General features: G+C 41.3%; 2 protein-coding genes across 3 annotated transcripts in view; one reads left to right on the top strand and one right to left on the bottom strand.

Annotated features, from left to right (window-relative positions):
• The window catches only part of TBCD (tubulin folding cofactor D), a 130610-nt gene extending 124699 nt beyond the window's left edge, over positions 1-5911 (top strand). The window contains exons 37-39 of one of the 2 annotated variants that reach the window (XM_035893406.1): positions 462-571; positions 3465-3549; positions 5832-5911. In XM_035893406.1, the coding sequence (XP_035749299.1) occupies positions 462-571; positions 3465-3549; positions 5832-5843 (207 nt within the window). In that variant the 3' untranslated portion in view covers positions 5844-5911. Of the gene's footprint in view, positions 1-461; positions 572-3464; positions 4337-5831 lie in introns of those variants that run through there. The other variant, XM_035893405.1, reaches the window with a different exon arrangement.
• The window catches only part of B3GNTL1 (UDP-GlcNAc:betaGal beta-1,3-N-acetylglucosaminyltransferase like 1), a 141559-nt gene continuing 129671 nt past the window's right edge, over positions 5895-17782 (bottom strand). Inside the window, exons 10-13 of the mRNA XM_009637798.2 lie at positions 14927-14995; positions 13221-13295; positions 7751-7839; positions 5895-5969 (exon numbers count right to left, since the gene is read on the bottom strand). Coding sequence (XP_009636093.2) covers positions 7759-7839; positions 13221-13295; positions 14927-14995 — 225 coding nt within the window. The 3' untranslated portion in view covers positions 5895-5969; positions 7751-7758. The remainder of the gene's footprint in view (positions 5970-7750; positions 7840-13220; positions 13296-14926; positions 14996-17782) is intronic.

The raw sequence follows: 17782 nt of genomic DNA, 5'->3' as shown, positions 1-17782 counted from the left end.
TGCAAAAAGCTAATGATGTTACTCACATGATCATCTATCTCCCAACAATCTTTTAAAGAGTTTTTCTGTCACTTACAATCTCCAGACTGGGAAACCTGGCTGTTTTGTGGGCCTACAGACTTTGTCTCCGTGAGTCACCTCAAGAAAATAAATGCGCCAGTTGGGCCATTCTCAAACATCTGAATTCATTCCCTGTGGGGGGGACAGATCTTAATCTGAAATCCTGCAACTGATCAGTGAAAATACACCGATGGCGGCAGCATGACTTCCCTTGAGGTGCAGAAATGAAGTCCCTTCCTGCAGCAAACCGCTATCAGAGGCCAGGATAGGCTGTAGTTCTGAGTATTACCAAGTGCCCACCGTAAAATGATTGTCACTGTGAGGAACCAGTAGTGGCACTGGGCTCTTCCTTACAGGATTCCGGATACTTTACTAAAGCTTCCTCTGCCTCTTCCCCATAGATACGGAAAACGACAGCCAGCCAAGTGTACGAAATGTTGATAACCTACAGTGATGTAGCTGATCCTGCCATTATGGATGAGGTTATGACCATACTCAGCGATACCAACTGGTAAGTGAATTGGTTATAAGAGTTGAAATAATTTTTGTTCCACTGAAGTTAAAAAAAAGTCCGTGCCTTTGAAAGCTGATGGCAAGGAAGTTGTAAGAAACGCTACCGTAGTTTTAGCTTTTTATTGCTTCTAGGCCAGAAAAGCGTTGCTGAAAAGAATTCTGTTCTAAGGAACTGTCTGGTATATTGTCCCACTGGAAGTGGCACGTATAAAATCACCACTAGATAAAGTAAAGTATCAGTATTGTTCTAACAACATGAAAAGGGAGGAGATCTTGGAACTTCTCCATGAAACAGAGCGAGGCTGGGCTGTGCAAACAGCCAAACTTCAACTGCGCGGACAGTTTCTTGGCATTTATGAGCACTGGCAGGATTTTGGGAAAGGAAGGATCTCTGCAAGCTGGAAAACAACAGAATTAGCAGAACAACTCAAATCTCCCATGAAATGTAACTGCTCAAAATGCTACAAACGTCGTATTCAAGCAAATAGTTTGAATTGCAACAGTTTAGATGTTTCCCAAGCATACGATTGCATGACTTAAACAACCACTTTTACCTAAAATATATATTTATTTTTTTTTAACCTCCTGTTACCTGTAACGTTAGCTTCTTCCAATCGCAGGGGAACAGGGTCTCGTTCTTCATGAGCGAGACTTACCAAAGCAGCAAAGTGTCTTTTGGGGCAGGAGGAACTTGTTCTGTCAGCACCTTTGATGTGGCAGGAGGAGGGAATACTCACCACAATTTTGGCACTGTTTTTTCCTTTTCTGCAAATTTTAGCATTGTGCATTATGGTCACCTGGAAAAGTTTAGAAAAGACCACATGCCTCAGATATTTGAGGAAATATTGAGTTTTAAGGTACTAATTAGTTTATTAATTTTGCTGCCATGTTAAACATTTTTCCTTGTTACAGACGACTCTCTTGGGTCATGGGCCACGAGCCCAACACCCTGCCTCAAACAGCAGTCACAGGTCACGCGTGAGAATAGACTGACCTAAAAACACATCATTTATTTAGTCATTATATTAAATGGCTCTTTGTCTTCATTGACATTTCATGGAAATAAAATGAACCTGGGCATGGTCAAAGAACAAATGCACCTTAAGGTTATGGTTTAGATATTTTCAGACTGCATGCTTGCATTATTGAACTTTTATTGAATTTGTTTTATTTCTGTGCTTGAGCTTAAATAACTTTATATTTGGGAAAGGAAAACAAAGTTTGTCATTGTTAAGGGCGACTGCTGCTATTTTTCTGAATTTTCCAGTACAAAATGAGAGTAACGGTCTCAGATTTGAAGAACTGGTTATGAGAACGTCCTGCCTATTGCCAGAATGACTTGCTTAACTCCAAATAGAAGTTTAGTGTTGTTTTTAGTGTGATTCAGTGCTCGCTTATGAAATCTGAATTTAAGAGCAGGCTTGCTCAGAAGTTACCGAAAGAATTTGTTAACAGAAACACTTGAGTAGGATTAGCTTAGTGCTGTCACAAAGGGATGTTTGCAAGAGCAAAATTAGAAAGTGGTACACCCCAAATTGCTGCAGCACAAGCAGTGGTAGCACAGTTCTGCTCGTAAATGGGATACTAAAACAAAGCAAAAGGCTTTCAAAAAAACACTTCAGAAAACTAAATATTCTGCTTTCACCTTGTCGTTTTTAAGATATGACTGGCTGCCTGTTTTATTCTGTCTTGGTTCAGGGCTTGCGCTAAGTTCCCCGTTGCAGCAATCCATTGCGCTAAAATTAAAGACGAAGAGCCAGTTTACTTAAAAGTTAATTGTTTTATCATGGTAGATTCGAACTGTTTACAACAGAAGATATTTGAAGTCATTGCTGAGTGTCAGGGCGAGCTGCTTGTTATTCTCAAGTGCTCTCAGTGCTAACCAAGCACAGTAAATTCTGAATTACAATAAGCATTGACATCAGGAGGCCATATGAGAATTGGTATTTGGGGAAGATGATAATTACTGGCATGCGCTTATTTGTTCCTCGTTGGAACTACAGAGACTTTATCATACAGCTGTGTAATTCAGAGTTTAAATTAATTACTCTATAAATAATAACTTTTGTTTAGCTACAGGAATTTCCAGTATGACCAATTGTTCAAGGTGTCGAAAAAGGAAAAAAAAAAGTTCAGGTTATTTCTAACTTGCCCTTCATGCTTTTTCTCTGTAGTTTTGGACTCTGTTTATGTGCTAAGAGTTAATTTTTTAATAGCCTATTTACAGTTGTTAAGAAAACCGAATTGGTGAGTAATTCTAACAGTCTCACAGCATTCCAGTTAGAGCCGTAGATTTTTACAGCATGGAAAAGACTGTCTGTTGTCTGTCTGAATCTTGGGCATTTGGGGGCTTTTTGTAACTGACAGCTCTTGAGGAAATGACCTCGTGGACATCACGCTAGTTCAGAAGCTTTTAAAAAGACCACAAGTTTCAGGTCTGGTTTTCTATTTCAGGAGAAAGCTTCTATAGATCAGAGAATGTTCTCCAAATCCAGTGACACTTATTTAAACTCTTGATGTGAAGTTTTCTAAAGCAAAAAGGCGCTATAAGTTTAGACAATAAAATAGTGAACTGCTAGTCAAAAGGGTTGTAGGAATATGCGGGGGGTTTTTTGCATACTAAAACCTAGCAGTGTAGTCTTGGCCATTTTACTGGTAACTGTCACTTCTGGAAGATCTGCTGTGTATTTATGGTTTATCTGGCTTAAGATGGTACAAAAGTGTTGCATTATTCTTAACATATGACACAACACTAACTTCTGCGATTTGAAATGTACGTGCAAGTAGAGATGCATACACAGTAATACAGTAACAGAACAGCTTCAATTGTGCGTGTGTAGCCAGCCTCGGGTTTAATTTTTTAATTAACTGGAAAATACCTCCTCATGCAGGGAAGCTGAGTTGCCTACTGTAAGAGAGAAACGCAACCATCTCTGTGACCTCATGAAAGTGCCCAAACCGCAGCTGGTATCCAAGGTAAAGTACGGAAATCTCCTTCCGAGGGGGGGGGGTTAAAGCAACGTAGTGATGAGCAATTGTTGCACCCAATCCACTGTGTACTTCTCTGCCCAGATGCGGTTCTTCCCTGGTTCCCCTACATCGATGTGCACCAGGAGGAATGTCCTCACAGCTTACTGCAGAATATATGGAATTGCTGAAGACTGTTGTCTTAAGCTCTTCCAGTCTTGTTTCTTGAAAACATTCCAGACTTGTAGTGTGACATCTTACTTGGACAAAACACAAGAATGAAATAATACAGTACAGATGTTTCAAAAACTGCTTGTCTGCCCTTTCTGGGGAAAGAAAAAGGATAAAAACTTCCCAGTCAATTTCAACAACAAAATTATAACATGGTTGTGCAAGCCACAGAATTCTAACTCTGCCTAAGCAGAAGAATGTAATCTAAAAGTTAATACAGTCCTAAGAAGGCAGACAATCTATCCTTATGTAGGTCCCAGTTCATTTTAATGCAGATAGATAGTTTGGAATTGCCCATCTGCTCAGTATTTCAGAAATACAGAATTTTCTGCTTCGTGAAGAGTTTCCGAGAGGTTCCTCTCCTCTCTGTCCAGAGATGAGGAGGCTGAATTATTACTGGTGTAGAGAACATGGGTTAACGTGATAATCTACAAAGAAAAATTACTTTTACTTTGAGTAATACAAGACAAGGTGAAAACATTTGATGACCCAAGGCTACTTCCCTGGTATCACAGGTAGCCACAGCACATGATCTGTTCTGTAATCTGATGAAGCTTAAAAATAGTGGCACATCAATTTATTCTTGGCCTTTGTAATTTTTATTGTTCTATTTTCTTAGTTCTAGAGAGCTTTGTCCTTTGTAATTATTTTAGAATTCAGAAACATCACACGTGCAGTCATCTTCCCTAGGTTTTTCCTAATAAAGTGGATCTTCATTTTCTCATTAAAATACCTGAACACCATTAAGGTTTTTTTCATGACTAGAACCGTGCAAAGCACAGTTCCATTTCAGAACTGCGTTAGCCTTTTTCACAGCTGCAGCATCTGTGGCTGAAAGTCACTGAGGCTCTTCTCCTCCTGAGCATCTAGAGGTGATCTTAGCTAATGGCGTTTGCCGAGAGCCTGTTGACCTGGCCCTTTGTGGTATTGCATTACCTAAGTCTTTGAGGTCAGCCAGTTCTTCCTGGGTAATATTTTGATAATCCTTTATGCTGAAGATGTAAGTAGAGCCTATGTTTTGCTATATTTTGAGTGGTCATTGATATAAAAGTTGGGGTTTTTTTAAAAAAAGTGTATTTAAAAAAATCAGTGAGAAGAGTAATACTGAAGACATCTATGGAATAACCCTCGAAGACATCCTGCTGTCCCCTCAGCAGTCTTCTCTGCTCATCTTCCTGCTCTTACCAAGACATGTCTACAGCTTTCTGCTTCTAGTACAATTTTAAGAAACTGTGATTTTGGAAAACAAGAATCTGAACTTCTCACCCATGCACGGCCTTGTTTTTAGAGCAAAAGCTGACCTGAGCTGTTTCAGGGTTTTCTAATCAACTAATAGAAATGTTACATTCAAAATTAAGATGTTACAAGATGAGTTCACTGATCTCAAAAACACTTATTTCAACTCCTCAGTTACTGGAGGCTGAGAGAAGCCTAACAAGTTAGTTAGGAGAAAACGGTGCCTGATACAAACAAGAGAGTAAGAAATAGCCAGATTTACATACAGGTATTTCAGGTGGAGCTGTTACAAACAGTATCATGTGAAACCTGGAAGTTACATGGCTAAATTTGGAACTTCACCTTTTCTTCCTCTTTTAACAGAAGCAAATAGACTAACTTTTAGCAAACAGTTAAGCCTGCACTTGCCCTGAGAACTGTTGGAGTTCACTCTGAGCGTGATACTCGCAGCCTTGAAGGACTTTTCCCAGCTGTCCAGACATCCTTACTAGCAGCCAGGTTGTGCTCACACAAGGGTGCTCACACTCCACTCTGCTTCAGGAGCTCAGGATCCTGAGGACAGAAGAGAAACAATAGAGGAAGCCAAGCACAACATGAAAAGGCGAATGAAGTTAATTTAATATGAAATCCACACTTATCATTGCTTTAAAACTTGTACAAATAAAATTTGCTAAAGGATAGTTAAAAAGGACTTTCAATCTTACAGCTTTGTACACCTGTATCTTCTTCTCCATTGAGTTTACTTAATTACGTGATTGGATACTGTTAAAATAGTGATACATGCTACTCCACGGGAGCTCTTTTTTTTTCTTTCTCTCTTGTAGAGTTCAGCGTAATGAAGTTGCAGGCACTGGCTGCTGGTTTGCAAACTGAAGCTCTTGGTTCAGGTGCTGTTAGGACTGGAAGAGTTTGTGCTGCCGCCTCCTGACCAGCTGGATTCTCAGCATGTGCTGCAAAGTGCCCTGTTTAACAAAATAAGAGGCAGAGATTTTGTTTTAAAGCATTGTGCAGATTATGCCATACAAAGGCAGCAAAGATTCATTATGTTTTCAGTTTTTAAGGTCATCGTCTGTAGCCACGAGATGGCGGTTTCTCTTCACATGTCTGTCACAACTGACCTGGGGGTTTTTTTTGCATCAATGATTTATATTTCTACAACTCTGAATGGAGCCATTCAGCCTGTGCTTGCTGTACACACATGAGGTATTAAACCTGACTTGCTGCATTAGTCTCTTCAAAGAATTGTTTTTCAGAGTTTAAGAATGGCAACGCTTAGTGATAATGAAATCTTCCTGAACATAAAATATCTCATATCATAATAGATGAGCTGAAGTCAGAGCCTCTCTCAATAGCTCATTATGTAACTAATTCAAGCAAATGTTTTTGTGGTAAACTGCCTTTAAGGACTGAAGTGCTATTTTTTCGCTTGAAGAGTACAGAGGTGACTCAGTACTTCAAGCAAGTGCTAGGAATTCAGACCATTTCTTGGTGACTAGAAAATGAAATGGCTATAACATTTACCTTTAGTGAGACTAATGTGATGGGAGGACAAATGCAGAAGCAACATGATAGTCTAATTACACTGTGTTATTTGATGGTTCTAATTAAACCCCGCTATCCCAGCACTTCAAGTAGAACAGTGGCTCTATATGTGTGTGTGTGTGTGTATATTATATATACACACATCTATGAAAATTTGAAAGGAAGGAAAAGTTCAGGCAGAGGAGCTAAGAATGAGCCAGTTTCTCTGTGAAGTACCTGATGCAAACTGCAGCAAGCTTCTACTGCAGGTGTGCATTTCCAAAACTACAACCTGTCTCACTCTAGAAGTCATCTTCCTTTTTAAGAAGATTCCTATAAATCGCATTATTCAATACTCTGTAAGTGTACTTGCAACCTGGACTGGCAGATGAAAGTCAGTATCGATCAGTGTTAATCACCAAGTAACAATTAAGCAAACAGTGCTCAATTCACAGCCTGTGCCACAGACCGAGGCGGCCACACGCACCACAGGGGCTGCTTACAGGCACCGCTGCAGAAGGAACACTCCTGAACCCTCAGCCTACCTTGTTACACTGTCAGTAAAATGGGAGTAAAATGGTCTTGAAAGATCTTGGTTGTGAGAAGTTGCACCTATAGGTCCCTGCTGCAAGAAAAACACGAGCTGTGTTGGCAAAGCCTGCTTATTCCAAAACACCTGAGAAGGTCCAGCAAAAATTGTGAGTGTCCGTATGTAGCATCATCTGGCGGGCAGATGATGTTACAGACCCAACTGCACCGCGCACGCAGCCCCACATCAGAGGGCACCACGCTGCAATCTCAGTGCTCGCCCCGTGCGGAGCAATGCCGCGGCAAGCACTGCTGCTCCCCGTGGCGGGGAATGGCTGAGGGCGACAGGCCCCTCTCCCCGCGCGCCCAGCGGTTATGGGCTTTGCTTGATGCGTTTGTAAGGCTTCCCTATGGTGACAGTCCCCTTGTAATCTTATGGCCTGTATTTGGTGGTTATTTAAATTAGAAATACAATTCAACAAACTGAGTTTGCTGAACAAGTGATGCGCAATAGTAGAATAAGCAAAGAGCATTATCCGTGGTGTAACTAGGACCTCCCTTAGCAAGGGGTTACTCAGCACAAAGATTAAATTAATGAAGCACAAATTACCAAAAAATTCTAAACCTCAGAACACTTTGGTCTTCCCCCACACAGCACATAGAGGGTAACCCCGCTGCAGTGCCACTGCCTTACCTCGGTTCTTAGTTAAAGTGGTAATAATCCGTCCCTTCCTTCAAGTTCAGCGTGTGCAGGTTTGTTTCAAATGCTCCACCTGTCAAATCCTGTGAGGGGAAAAAAAAAAAAAAGAGAATTAGATGAACCAGACAAAGCCACGTCAGGTTGTAACAGGTTTTGGTAATTTGGTTCTTTAGACCACAGGAGAAAGTCCCATTTGCAGAACTAAACATAAATAAACCAAGGCTCAGCAATGTTTCCCTTCAAACACTAAGTGTATGTTGAAAACTTAGTGCTCAAATTAATTTGGTTGGCAGGGGGAGGGCAGGATATCAGCCACCTCACGCTCGTGCTGCTAGGTGGAACAGGAGGGCTACGCGGAGCACAGCTCTGCAGCCAGCGCGCTGCACCTTCTGTGCTCTGCTGGGGACGTTTCCAGAGAACAGACCGAGGGAATGAGTTTGACAAAAGCGATTTTTGCAGATTTTGAACAATGATTAGCTTGTCTGATGAAACAAACCTTTCGTCAAGCAACTGAACTATTTTGCATAGTTAAAGGTGTTTCCTTCTGAGCCTGTTACCTTATCTGAACAGGAACCTGGTAGGCTTGCTCTGTGAGCAATCTTGCAAGGCAGCGATGTCATTAAGAAAACACGCCAACTTCTGCGTTTCTGAGCATTCCCGGAGTCCTTAAATCTACAGATCCTCAGGAATGTCACCAAAAGAAATCATGAATTAAAGCCCATGGTACCATAGGAGGGAGGTAAAGAGGTCGCAAGTGTTCTTTTGGTTGGCACAGAGCAGCAATGCTGAAGTTTTAACAACGCACAGCAGAACTGCAAGCCTGCAAACACAGGCGTCCAACAAACTATGGAATAAAGGAGGCAAAACGCTGGAATTTGGCTACAATAACTGGATTTAAAAAATTGCTCCAGGATCTTTAATGAACCTGAGTTCAGTAGCTAAGGTTTCTGCCTCACGTGGAGGACTGTACATCCAGCTTCCCGTGGCCACAGCAGCTGAATTGCCTATAAACTCGCTCACAGCGTTTGGGGGTTGCCTGGGAGCCTCCCACTCAAGGAACGCTGCCATCTCAAGCAACAGGGAGTCCAATAGCGGCACAAGCTGACCTGTCTCCTCCAAACCCCTGCATTGTTTCTGCTGCCTGAATTTACACAGGAGAGGCAACGCTGCACGTGTACGTTTCAACCCTGTTGCCCAAACCAGCACGCTCTGCCTCAAGATCACAGATCAACTCTCCTTTCTCCTGTACGACTCTCCTTGGCCTGCCATGTTCTTCTATTTTCACTAGTCATGCCAAAAAATGCAAAGATGACACCATCTGATCCAGAACATCAACAAAAACCATAACCACCAGCCAGAAAAGTCATAACTGAGCTCCAATGTTTCTAACCATAAAAAAACCTAAGAGTAGCTAATGAGTAATTTGGAGAAGGGCAGGAATGGGCCCGTGGCAATAGGCTTTTTAAGCAAGGGCTCCACTTACCCAAGGTAACCAATTTCTTATCTTGAGTGATAAGGCCCCGACTGTGAAAGATGTTGAGTAGTTGGATTTTTTTCTTGAAATCAAGAATACTTGATGGTATTTAATACTTAGAAGGTCTGGGTCCTAGTTTCACAATGCAGTTAAGGTCCCAAACTGTCACCAGTACATCTGCAAACCTTACGCTCACGTCAACAGGGAGTTCTACTCAGAACTGTAGGCCTTGATTACAACTTTTAGCTTCCACTCATGCTTTCATAAACCCAAGATTTCCCAAGTTAGGGTGTCGGGTACGATACAGTTGCTTTTAGCTTGCTGAAAAATTAACCTGCTCTGCAGAAGGGGTAAAAAAAAAAGTTTATATCTGTAAAAAAGAGCCCAGATGCTAAATTAAGCGGGAGAATTCAAAACAAACCTTTCATTCCCAGAGCACAAGACCAAGGTGGCAGAACAAGGCAGGGTTTACAATAACTGGTCTAACAGTAAATTTACTGAAAACTTTCTACAATCAAACTAGTTTAATTACTGAGACAAAAAAAATAAAAATCCCTTCCATTTCAAGCACTTGGGATCCATGCCAAACCAGGGCACAATACACCATTTCTAAGCGTTTTGCTTTTACCTCAAAGCAAGAGAAAATACACAGTGAACCCCTTGGGTGAAGTGGTACTGCAGGCTGCTATGCAATTTGGACGAGCTAAAAAAGCCACAATTTGATTCTCTTCAACAAAACCACGCAGAGCAGAATTTCAGCTACAGCCCTTTGTGAAGCCATTTTAAAACACAAACTGAGCAGAGATCACATAGGATGACTGCTTTTTCAAAAAATGATTTTATATGGCAACAAAGCAATGCCAATGCTAGCAAGGGAGCAGCTGCCTGAAAAAATAAATAAGCAAACACTGCTCCAAGTACATGGCCAGCAGAGCCGTTTCTTGCAAACAACCCACTTCATAAACATATCTAATCTTCAAAACGACCCTCTTAGAGCTGCATATAAACACGCAGGTTCTGTCTGTACGCAAACTAAAAATAATCCTCTACCACAGACAGCAAAATAAAAGACAATAAGGCCCCATGACACTTTCTTCTTCAGAAGGATGGTGATGAACTTATGTTGGTAAATAATAAAACTAAATTTGGAAGTCTGGGACTTTTGTTTAGGAAATCAGCTAAGAGGATCTGCAGCTAATTCTGCCTTACATAAACCTCCAACAGTTCCACACCACATGGAGCCAGGTTGCCGTCGCTGCACTGACAGCTGCCTACGCAAGAAATGCCCGTGCGTTCGCTGGGGCGGCTGTATGTTTGCTTGCTGCGTGACCTGAAACACGGAGCTGGGTAAAGCTACCTGCCCTAAAAAGTCTGAAAATACCAGTCATTTATAACCGCTCAAACATGGGAGTTCTGGGTTTGCCCCCCCAGTGTGCACAAGGATAGCACCCCTTTTGCAGAGGAATTTTATGTCTCACATCAGCCTGGGACTTTAACTTGTAAAAGCAACATTTTTTGCTCAGTTTGATTTGATAAATCTGGGTGAATAGCATCAGAGAGGCAGCAATAGCTACCACAAAAAAGACGTTTTTCATTTGATGCAGTCAATATTTGATGTACTTGTCCCCTATCCTACTTTTTCCTATCCCCCGCTTTCAAAAAGCATGTTGGAAGAAGAAGTGTAGAAAAGGTGATTAAAGAAAAGCAAGTGGGAAGTTTTGTTTTTAGCTGTTCCTTCAGATGTGGGCTGCGCACAGCAAGGCATGCTCAGCCTACAGATATAGCAAGGCCTAACCCTCGGCTTTGTGCTTGGCCTGCCCAACATCAACACAGATGAATGAAAAAGTTCAATATTCTGCTCTTCTCAACCCATTTAGAAACCATTTCCTTTAGTGGTCAGGTCTAAGAGCTTGAAAGCTGCTGTAGGCAGGATACCTGAGTATTTTTCACCACAGAAATTTATCGTTTTATTTTGGTAGCAGACTACTTTCCGTGACAAAACTGCTACTGAAAACTGCGGCCATTTCAGCCTACCCATAACCTCGCAAGTAGTTAAGGCTGGGATTCTGACAGCCTCCTTGAAGACTCCTAACAGTAATAAAATGCAGCAAGTGTGACCACAGCTGAAAGAGGTTGCTAAAAACTATTCCTTAAGATCAGCTGCGAAACCCAATGGTAGAGAAAAGGAAGGTCCAGACTACTTGGTTCTGGAGTGGGACGCTGAGCACTGCTGCTTGCTGCCCCGAGACCCTCTGATTCCTTCACTCTCCCTATTTCCTATACTTTAGTACAGATATATTTATGGGTTTTATTTCTTTTTTACATTGTCTGTGGTTTCTCAGGTGATAACAGGATATTAGGCACCGCTAACAGAAAAATTTGGTTTCGGTTCTTTATTACAAATTTGTTTTTCTAACAACCTGATTCTCTGTCTTCATTAATATTAAAGTAATAATATGGTATAAGGACATAGGTGTACTGTGAGGTTCACATTATGAACAGGTATAAGGATGTTTAAAATCTGTAGAAAGGTAAGCTCCATTATGGACTCTCACTCTGTTAGGCAAGTTTATTGTCAGCATTGTTCTTGCCTGTTTGGCCACTATTTTGTTTTCCCAGTGTCTAATGCTGCTGGAACTCCACACACATTGATCTTTCTTCACCTCTGCACTAAGGTGGTTTCATCAGCAGCTCTTAGAATGCCAGCTTTCACAGTGACCAACTGTGTAATACAGCCATGAAGTGAGAGGGGTAAGGAGAGAACTTGCCTGCAGTTTCTAGAGATGTGGCTCCATACAAACGGCTATTGGCTTTCTTAAATTCTCCTGAAGTGAGCAGCTTCAAACACAGATTTTAGAAGCAACTTTAAAACTCTGAAATGGTTTCAAATAGGTAAAATTGTATTTCCAACGAAAATACTGCGTATTAATTAAATGATACTATGGCCTATAGCATTCTGTGATCGGCAAGTCGAAAACGCTCAGTGGCCACGAGTGGAAAAATACACTGAAATCACAACTGAAGTCATGGACCAGAGTTTTCAGGCAAGATGTTGTATAATAGTCTCATTGTAAGAGCTTCAGAAATTAAATGTGCTTCATAACAGGTTGCACAGATGTTTTGTCTAGGGAATTCCACCCACCATTATATGTAGTATGAAAAATTAAATTAGTTGTAATATTTCTATCTTATCCAAGAGTTTATCAACCGACGGGCCATAGTAATGCCCTAAGGTACGTTCAGTCTGGCTTTACAACTCGTGATCTCAGAGTTGATGGTGATGTTGGAAGTGCTAAGTTAAAAGCAGACTGTACCAGATGAGATGAGATTCAGCGAATCAGACTTTGAACAGATCTGGTACAGCGTTAGACTCTTGGTGTTTATGTGTAGCTACAGGTTTTAGTTACTGTTGGAGACTTTTTTACTCATGTTTGCAACTAGAGTGTATTTACTATTCTGCCCTAAAACTTGTGTGCTACTCCATACACTCTGCTTTGCTATCTTAAATGTAACTGCAAAATAACTGCTGCTTATTGTCTTCTAGTTATGTTATTAGGTCAATTAACCAGTTGAAATAAAGTTACCACAGTAAGGCACAGAAGAGGCTTCAGAGTTGGCAGTACCAAACAAAATGGCTTTTAAGGTCTGATTTAAAAAACAAAGCCTTTGCCATACATAGGGCTGCAAAATATTAGGAAGGAAGGAGGCCAGGTGGCCAACATGTACATACACAAATGAGCATATGATGGTTTGGGGCAAGAAAGTAAAACAGATCCAAGCTCCCTTACAGAAGTCGAACCTTTTATGATTCTTAATACTACTTTACTTAACACTGCTGTTCTAAATCCCTGAAATGCCCTGCACAATCCATTTGATAAAAAAGACCATTCAAATGCATAGTAAAAGCTACTTAGAGCACATAGAAATTCATTTTCCTAAGGAGCAAATACTGATTCTGCACACAAAGCTGAGGCTAACGGTGGTACTCACCAGCTTCACGCAGAGAATGAAAGGTGGAGTTGCCTCTCTGAAGTGACATATAGGAATTTTTGGTTTTGGTCTCTCCTGCAAGAAAAAGCCCACTCATTATTTTGCCAGTCATTTCAGGTCCCCCTTATTTTCTTACCATAATCTTTCAATGCAATTGTGTTTCTTTGAACGAAGTTACACATTACAGCAGATCTGAATTAAGAGCTTTCTGCTGTTAAAAGGAGAAGATCTCACTCCTCTCCTCCACTGCTTCTTCCTCACCTCCAAGCTCTGCTTTTAGCCCTTTCCCAAACAATTCCCTCTTTGATCTGATTGCAAGGTATGCTGCTTTAATAGCCTACCCCATTAAAAATATGTTCGCTCTTTTTTTGGCTGGTTAATTTTCTGCCACTTCAGCGAGCTGCATCAGCTTACTGTGCCATCAGAGAAGCCTCAGAGCAGGCACCACAGTGGATACAAAGGAGAATCAGTGGGAGTTGTTAAATGGCTTACACCCAGCTGGGACCACACCATGGATCCGAGCTGCAAAATTCTGAAAGGATTCATGACAGGTTGCAGTACAATCTTCTTCACAACTGGTCTGAGAGGATGGGTATGTCTTAGGGAGACAAATGCACAGGATCTGTAGCAGTTATGCTGACAGTATTACTGCGCTGGTACTTGGTGAGTCCTCAGTATTCCAGGTCAAAATCCTGAATTGTTTGCTTTCATGCAGCTGAAAGCATCATGAGCTTCCCAGTATAGAACTTGATTTTACAGTTTCGCTAGTCTAACCACAAGCTGTATCTGAGGAGGTGCCCCTCCTCTCCCTCTACCCCTCCCCTCAGTCCTACTCCCATCAGATAGAAGGGTCACACAGCCTCAGGGTAATTTGATTCACAAGATAACTTGCTGGAAAACTTTTTCTTTTGAGGGTTCCTTTCCTGCCAGATCAGCTAACTGAATCAAGTCATCCTCTAGCCACAGGATTGCTAGACCCATTATAAACAAAGCAGTGGGAGTGTGTGGCTGAGGCCAGCGAGCGAAGTCAGACCACCCCTGCAGCGAGACTGGCTAAGCCATGATGTCAAACTGCACTCTTGGAAGACTGCGCTCGCAGGATCCGATCCAATGTCCACCGAAACTAAGAACTGTCTTCTTGTAGGGACTGAATCTGGATGCAACTTTACTCCAGGTCTTGAGCTAATTGCTGTCATGAAATTAATGCTGGAACAAGACAACATTTTTTTTCTATAGGGTTTGTTTATTGCCATCTAAATACCATGCTTCCTTGTCTAGGGAATAAAATGTTGCTCCCTACAATTTTAGGCTCCCATATAACCGTAATATACAGGTAGGTTACAATTAATCACAGAAGCTTTCTTCATTTTAATAGATATTTGACTTTTATCCATCATAAGCCAAATTCTACTCCTACTTAAAAGAAAAAAACGTCAGTAAAGGCAACGTTTTACCCCATCATCAGAATCCTCTCGGAGTACGTGTATTTTTGTTTTTCTAAACTGACTTCAGTGAGCGCGAGGTCCATAGTTCTGCCTCCACAGTTCACACTCCGTTATCAATCCCCAGCTATCAAGTCTTCTGTCACGGCCTCCTTACCAAAATGAGTTGCTACACAATATTTAAAATCAGTTATGTATTCTTCCACCACGTTTCCCAGAACACGTCCAGATCCAGTAACGAATGAAAAAGTACTTGTAACTAACCTCAGATTCTTCATAAGTGTAGAATCCTTTTGTTATTTTCTTTTCATCAACGTCACAAAATGCAGTTACCTGGCAAAACAGAAGCAGAGCATTTCAATTCCATTCTTACCAACCAGCAGGTATTTCATGTGTAGCGTATCTGTGTAAGTCACACTATAGGCATGTGAATGATCCCAGGAATAGGGAATGCACCCTGGTCCTCCTATGGAGTTGCACCTTAAGGAGATGGGCAAATTTTGCAGTTGTCTATGAGCAACGTTACGTTTGTACAAACATGAGAACAGATGATCTAAGCTACTGACTGCGTAAGAGAAAACATCTAGGAGATCCTCAACTTCATCCTCAGCGATATGCTAAGGAAACTAAAACCAGAGACTAGCCCCCTCATTTTGGCACTTCCACTGAACAGCTAAGGTGAGACAACACAACCCTTCCTCTTTGGGCCCACCCCAAGCGTATCATCTACCCCTGGATGCCTCACTATTTGAGTGCTGCACTGTTGCTTTGGATGCTCTGGTAATACCAGCCTCAATTCTAGGTCACAACATACTAAGCTTGGGAATTCCTATGGTTTTGGACTTTGTGTTTTTCAACTGAAACATTCAGCAGATTTGGTGTTTAAACACATATAATTAATTACTGCTTCATTTTGGTTATTCTTGCTGTAGTTATGGAAGCACTATTTGCAGCCCTACTCACCCAATATTTCAGATGGCTTTTTATTTGCATTCCTCATAAATATGCAGGCGGATTAAATGCCTGCAATCCAAAATACACAGTGCCCTCATTTTTGAACCATTATGTTGCCAGTAACATTTGGGAAGACTTTTTAAAATAAACATAGCTATGGTTTCCTCTGCCTGCCATTGGATCTATCCATATTATCTACACAGAACTCTTACACTGAAGCAGAACAGTTAAGATAGTTAAGGTCTTGCAGAAATCAATTATTCTGGTGAAAGTTGGATAACAGTTTTCCTATCTTTTTAATTGTGGCATTAAAAATTGATTAACAACACTTACTGCTGAGGAAATTTGAAAAGCCAAACAGCTGTTTATTAATTTATTAAGTTAGAGAAGGCTGCAAAAGGCTGTCTTGCTTTCTGTGTCTACCAATCTCTCTCACACATTCTCCTCCCATGATTAAGATAGTTTTATTTTACCTAAAGTGACCTCATTCTGTTTGTGCAGAGGAAAATACTGACACAAGAGGTTGGTGTCATAATGCTGAACTTTTGCATTCTTCATTGCTCCTTCGCTCCCGACGCAGCGTGCTGCCTTTACAGCCCAAGGGCAAAACTGCAGAGGAACAGAACTATGTTACATGTGTTTTCGGGCAGTGGCCAGACAGAGCTGCATTCTCTTGCAACACAAAAGGTGTTTCTACATCAAAAATACTTTGCAGATGTTTCCACTATCCAAAGGAACTGTTTTCTACCCAGATCCTTAAATACCATAATATCAGTTCTTCCATTAAAAATCAGTGGAAAAAGAGCACAAACAAAAATATCAAGGGACTACAAATAGGGCTAAACAGCACCACCATGCAAAGTCCATGTGGAAAATACAGGTAATAAACTGGGGAGTGGGCAGGGATAATCCTTGGAACCCCTGAGAGGTGGACGTTCATACCTGGAAAACAGGTTGCTTGAAAACAGGCACCAAAAGAAATAAAGAACAGAACACAAAGGAACATTAGAATTTCACTTTGGGGCTGTATGACTGAAGGAATCACATTACAGGCCAGCAGATCCAGACTTTTGCTTTGGACGATCCCGATGCAGGGCTTGCACTAGGGACGCTTCCTTGTTTCAGGCGTTACAATGGAAATAGAAAGAAACAAGGGAATTCAGGGCAGAACTAGGAAGCTCCTGGAAGCGTACGCAGCCTTTGTGCCTGCTGCAGGCTGGGTTAGACAGTAGCAAACACAAGCAACTCCGTCTAGCACAAAGATAACAACCAGGATCTTTCTTCGGCTTTTTTCCCCTTAAACACAAGTTAATACATGTTACAGCCCTGGCCCTACTTCCATGACCGCTGTCATGCTTTAGTGTAGTTTAAAAATCAGATGGTGTGGACTGAGCACAGTAAACTACATCCCAGGATTTCCTCTACCCGCCTTATTTATATGTGTACATACACACAGACATATATAAATACACATATATATATATATATATATATGAAGAGAAGCAAGTAGAAGCTGCAGTGGAAAGAGAGGTCACGTAGTTGTACACTTTTCATTCTGTGTTAACCACCTTTACAATTCTCCAGTATTCTGCAAATCTCAGTTCCACCACTTATGCCTTACTGTCCTGGAAACTGTGATCATTATAAACAAAATTTAGCAGGGTATGTCTTCACTGTCAACCCAACAGAGTTCTGGGAATAAATACAGTCCAATACCTTGACTTATCTTCCAATAATTAAAGCTATTTTTTCAGCTGCTTATACTCCTACAGCTTTTAAAAAGCAAAACAAAACACCAAAACTTTTGACATAAGGTAAAGTGAAATTCTATCTACACTTTAATGTCAGTAACAGAATTCAGCTGTAAGATCTGTGCTGGCAAGTATCACGCTCTTCACCTTCAGCATGTTGTAATACAGGTAAGAGAAACCCCTGACGGGTGCATAGATTCCTTCCTTAACATGAGTGGTGTTAGAGAACCAAAGATAGTTCTTGTATCATTAGATAATCACCATACTTCATCATGGTTAGAAAAGACCTTTAAGCTCACCAAGCCCAACCGTTCCCCTAACCCTGCCATCCCACTACTAAACCCTGGCCCTAAGCACCTCATCTGTCTGGCTTTTAAATCCCCCCAGGGATGGGGACTCAACCCCTGCCCTGGGC

The sequence above is a fragment of the Egretta garzetta genome, unplaced genomic scaffold, assembly GCF_000687185.1.
Source record: "Egretta garzetta isolate BGI_Z169 unplaced genomic scaffold, ASM68718v1 scaffold34, whole genome shotgun sequence".
NCBI lineage: Eukaryota > Metazoa > Chordata > Aves > Pelecaniformes > Ardeidae > Egretta > Egretta garzetta.
Note: the sequence above shows the minus strand (reverse complement) of the source record. Positions and strands in the feature narration are given on the sequence as shown.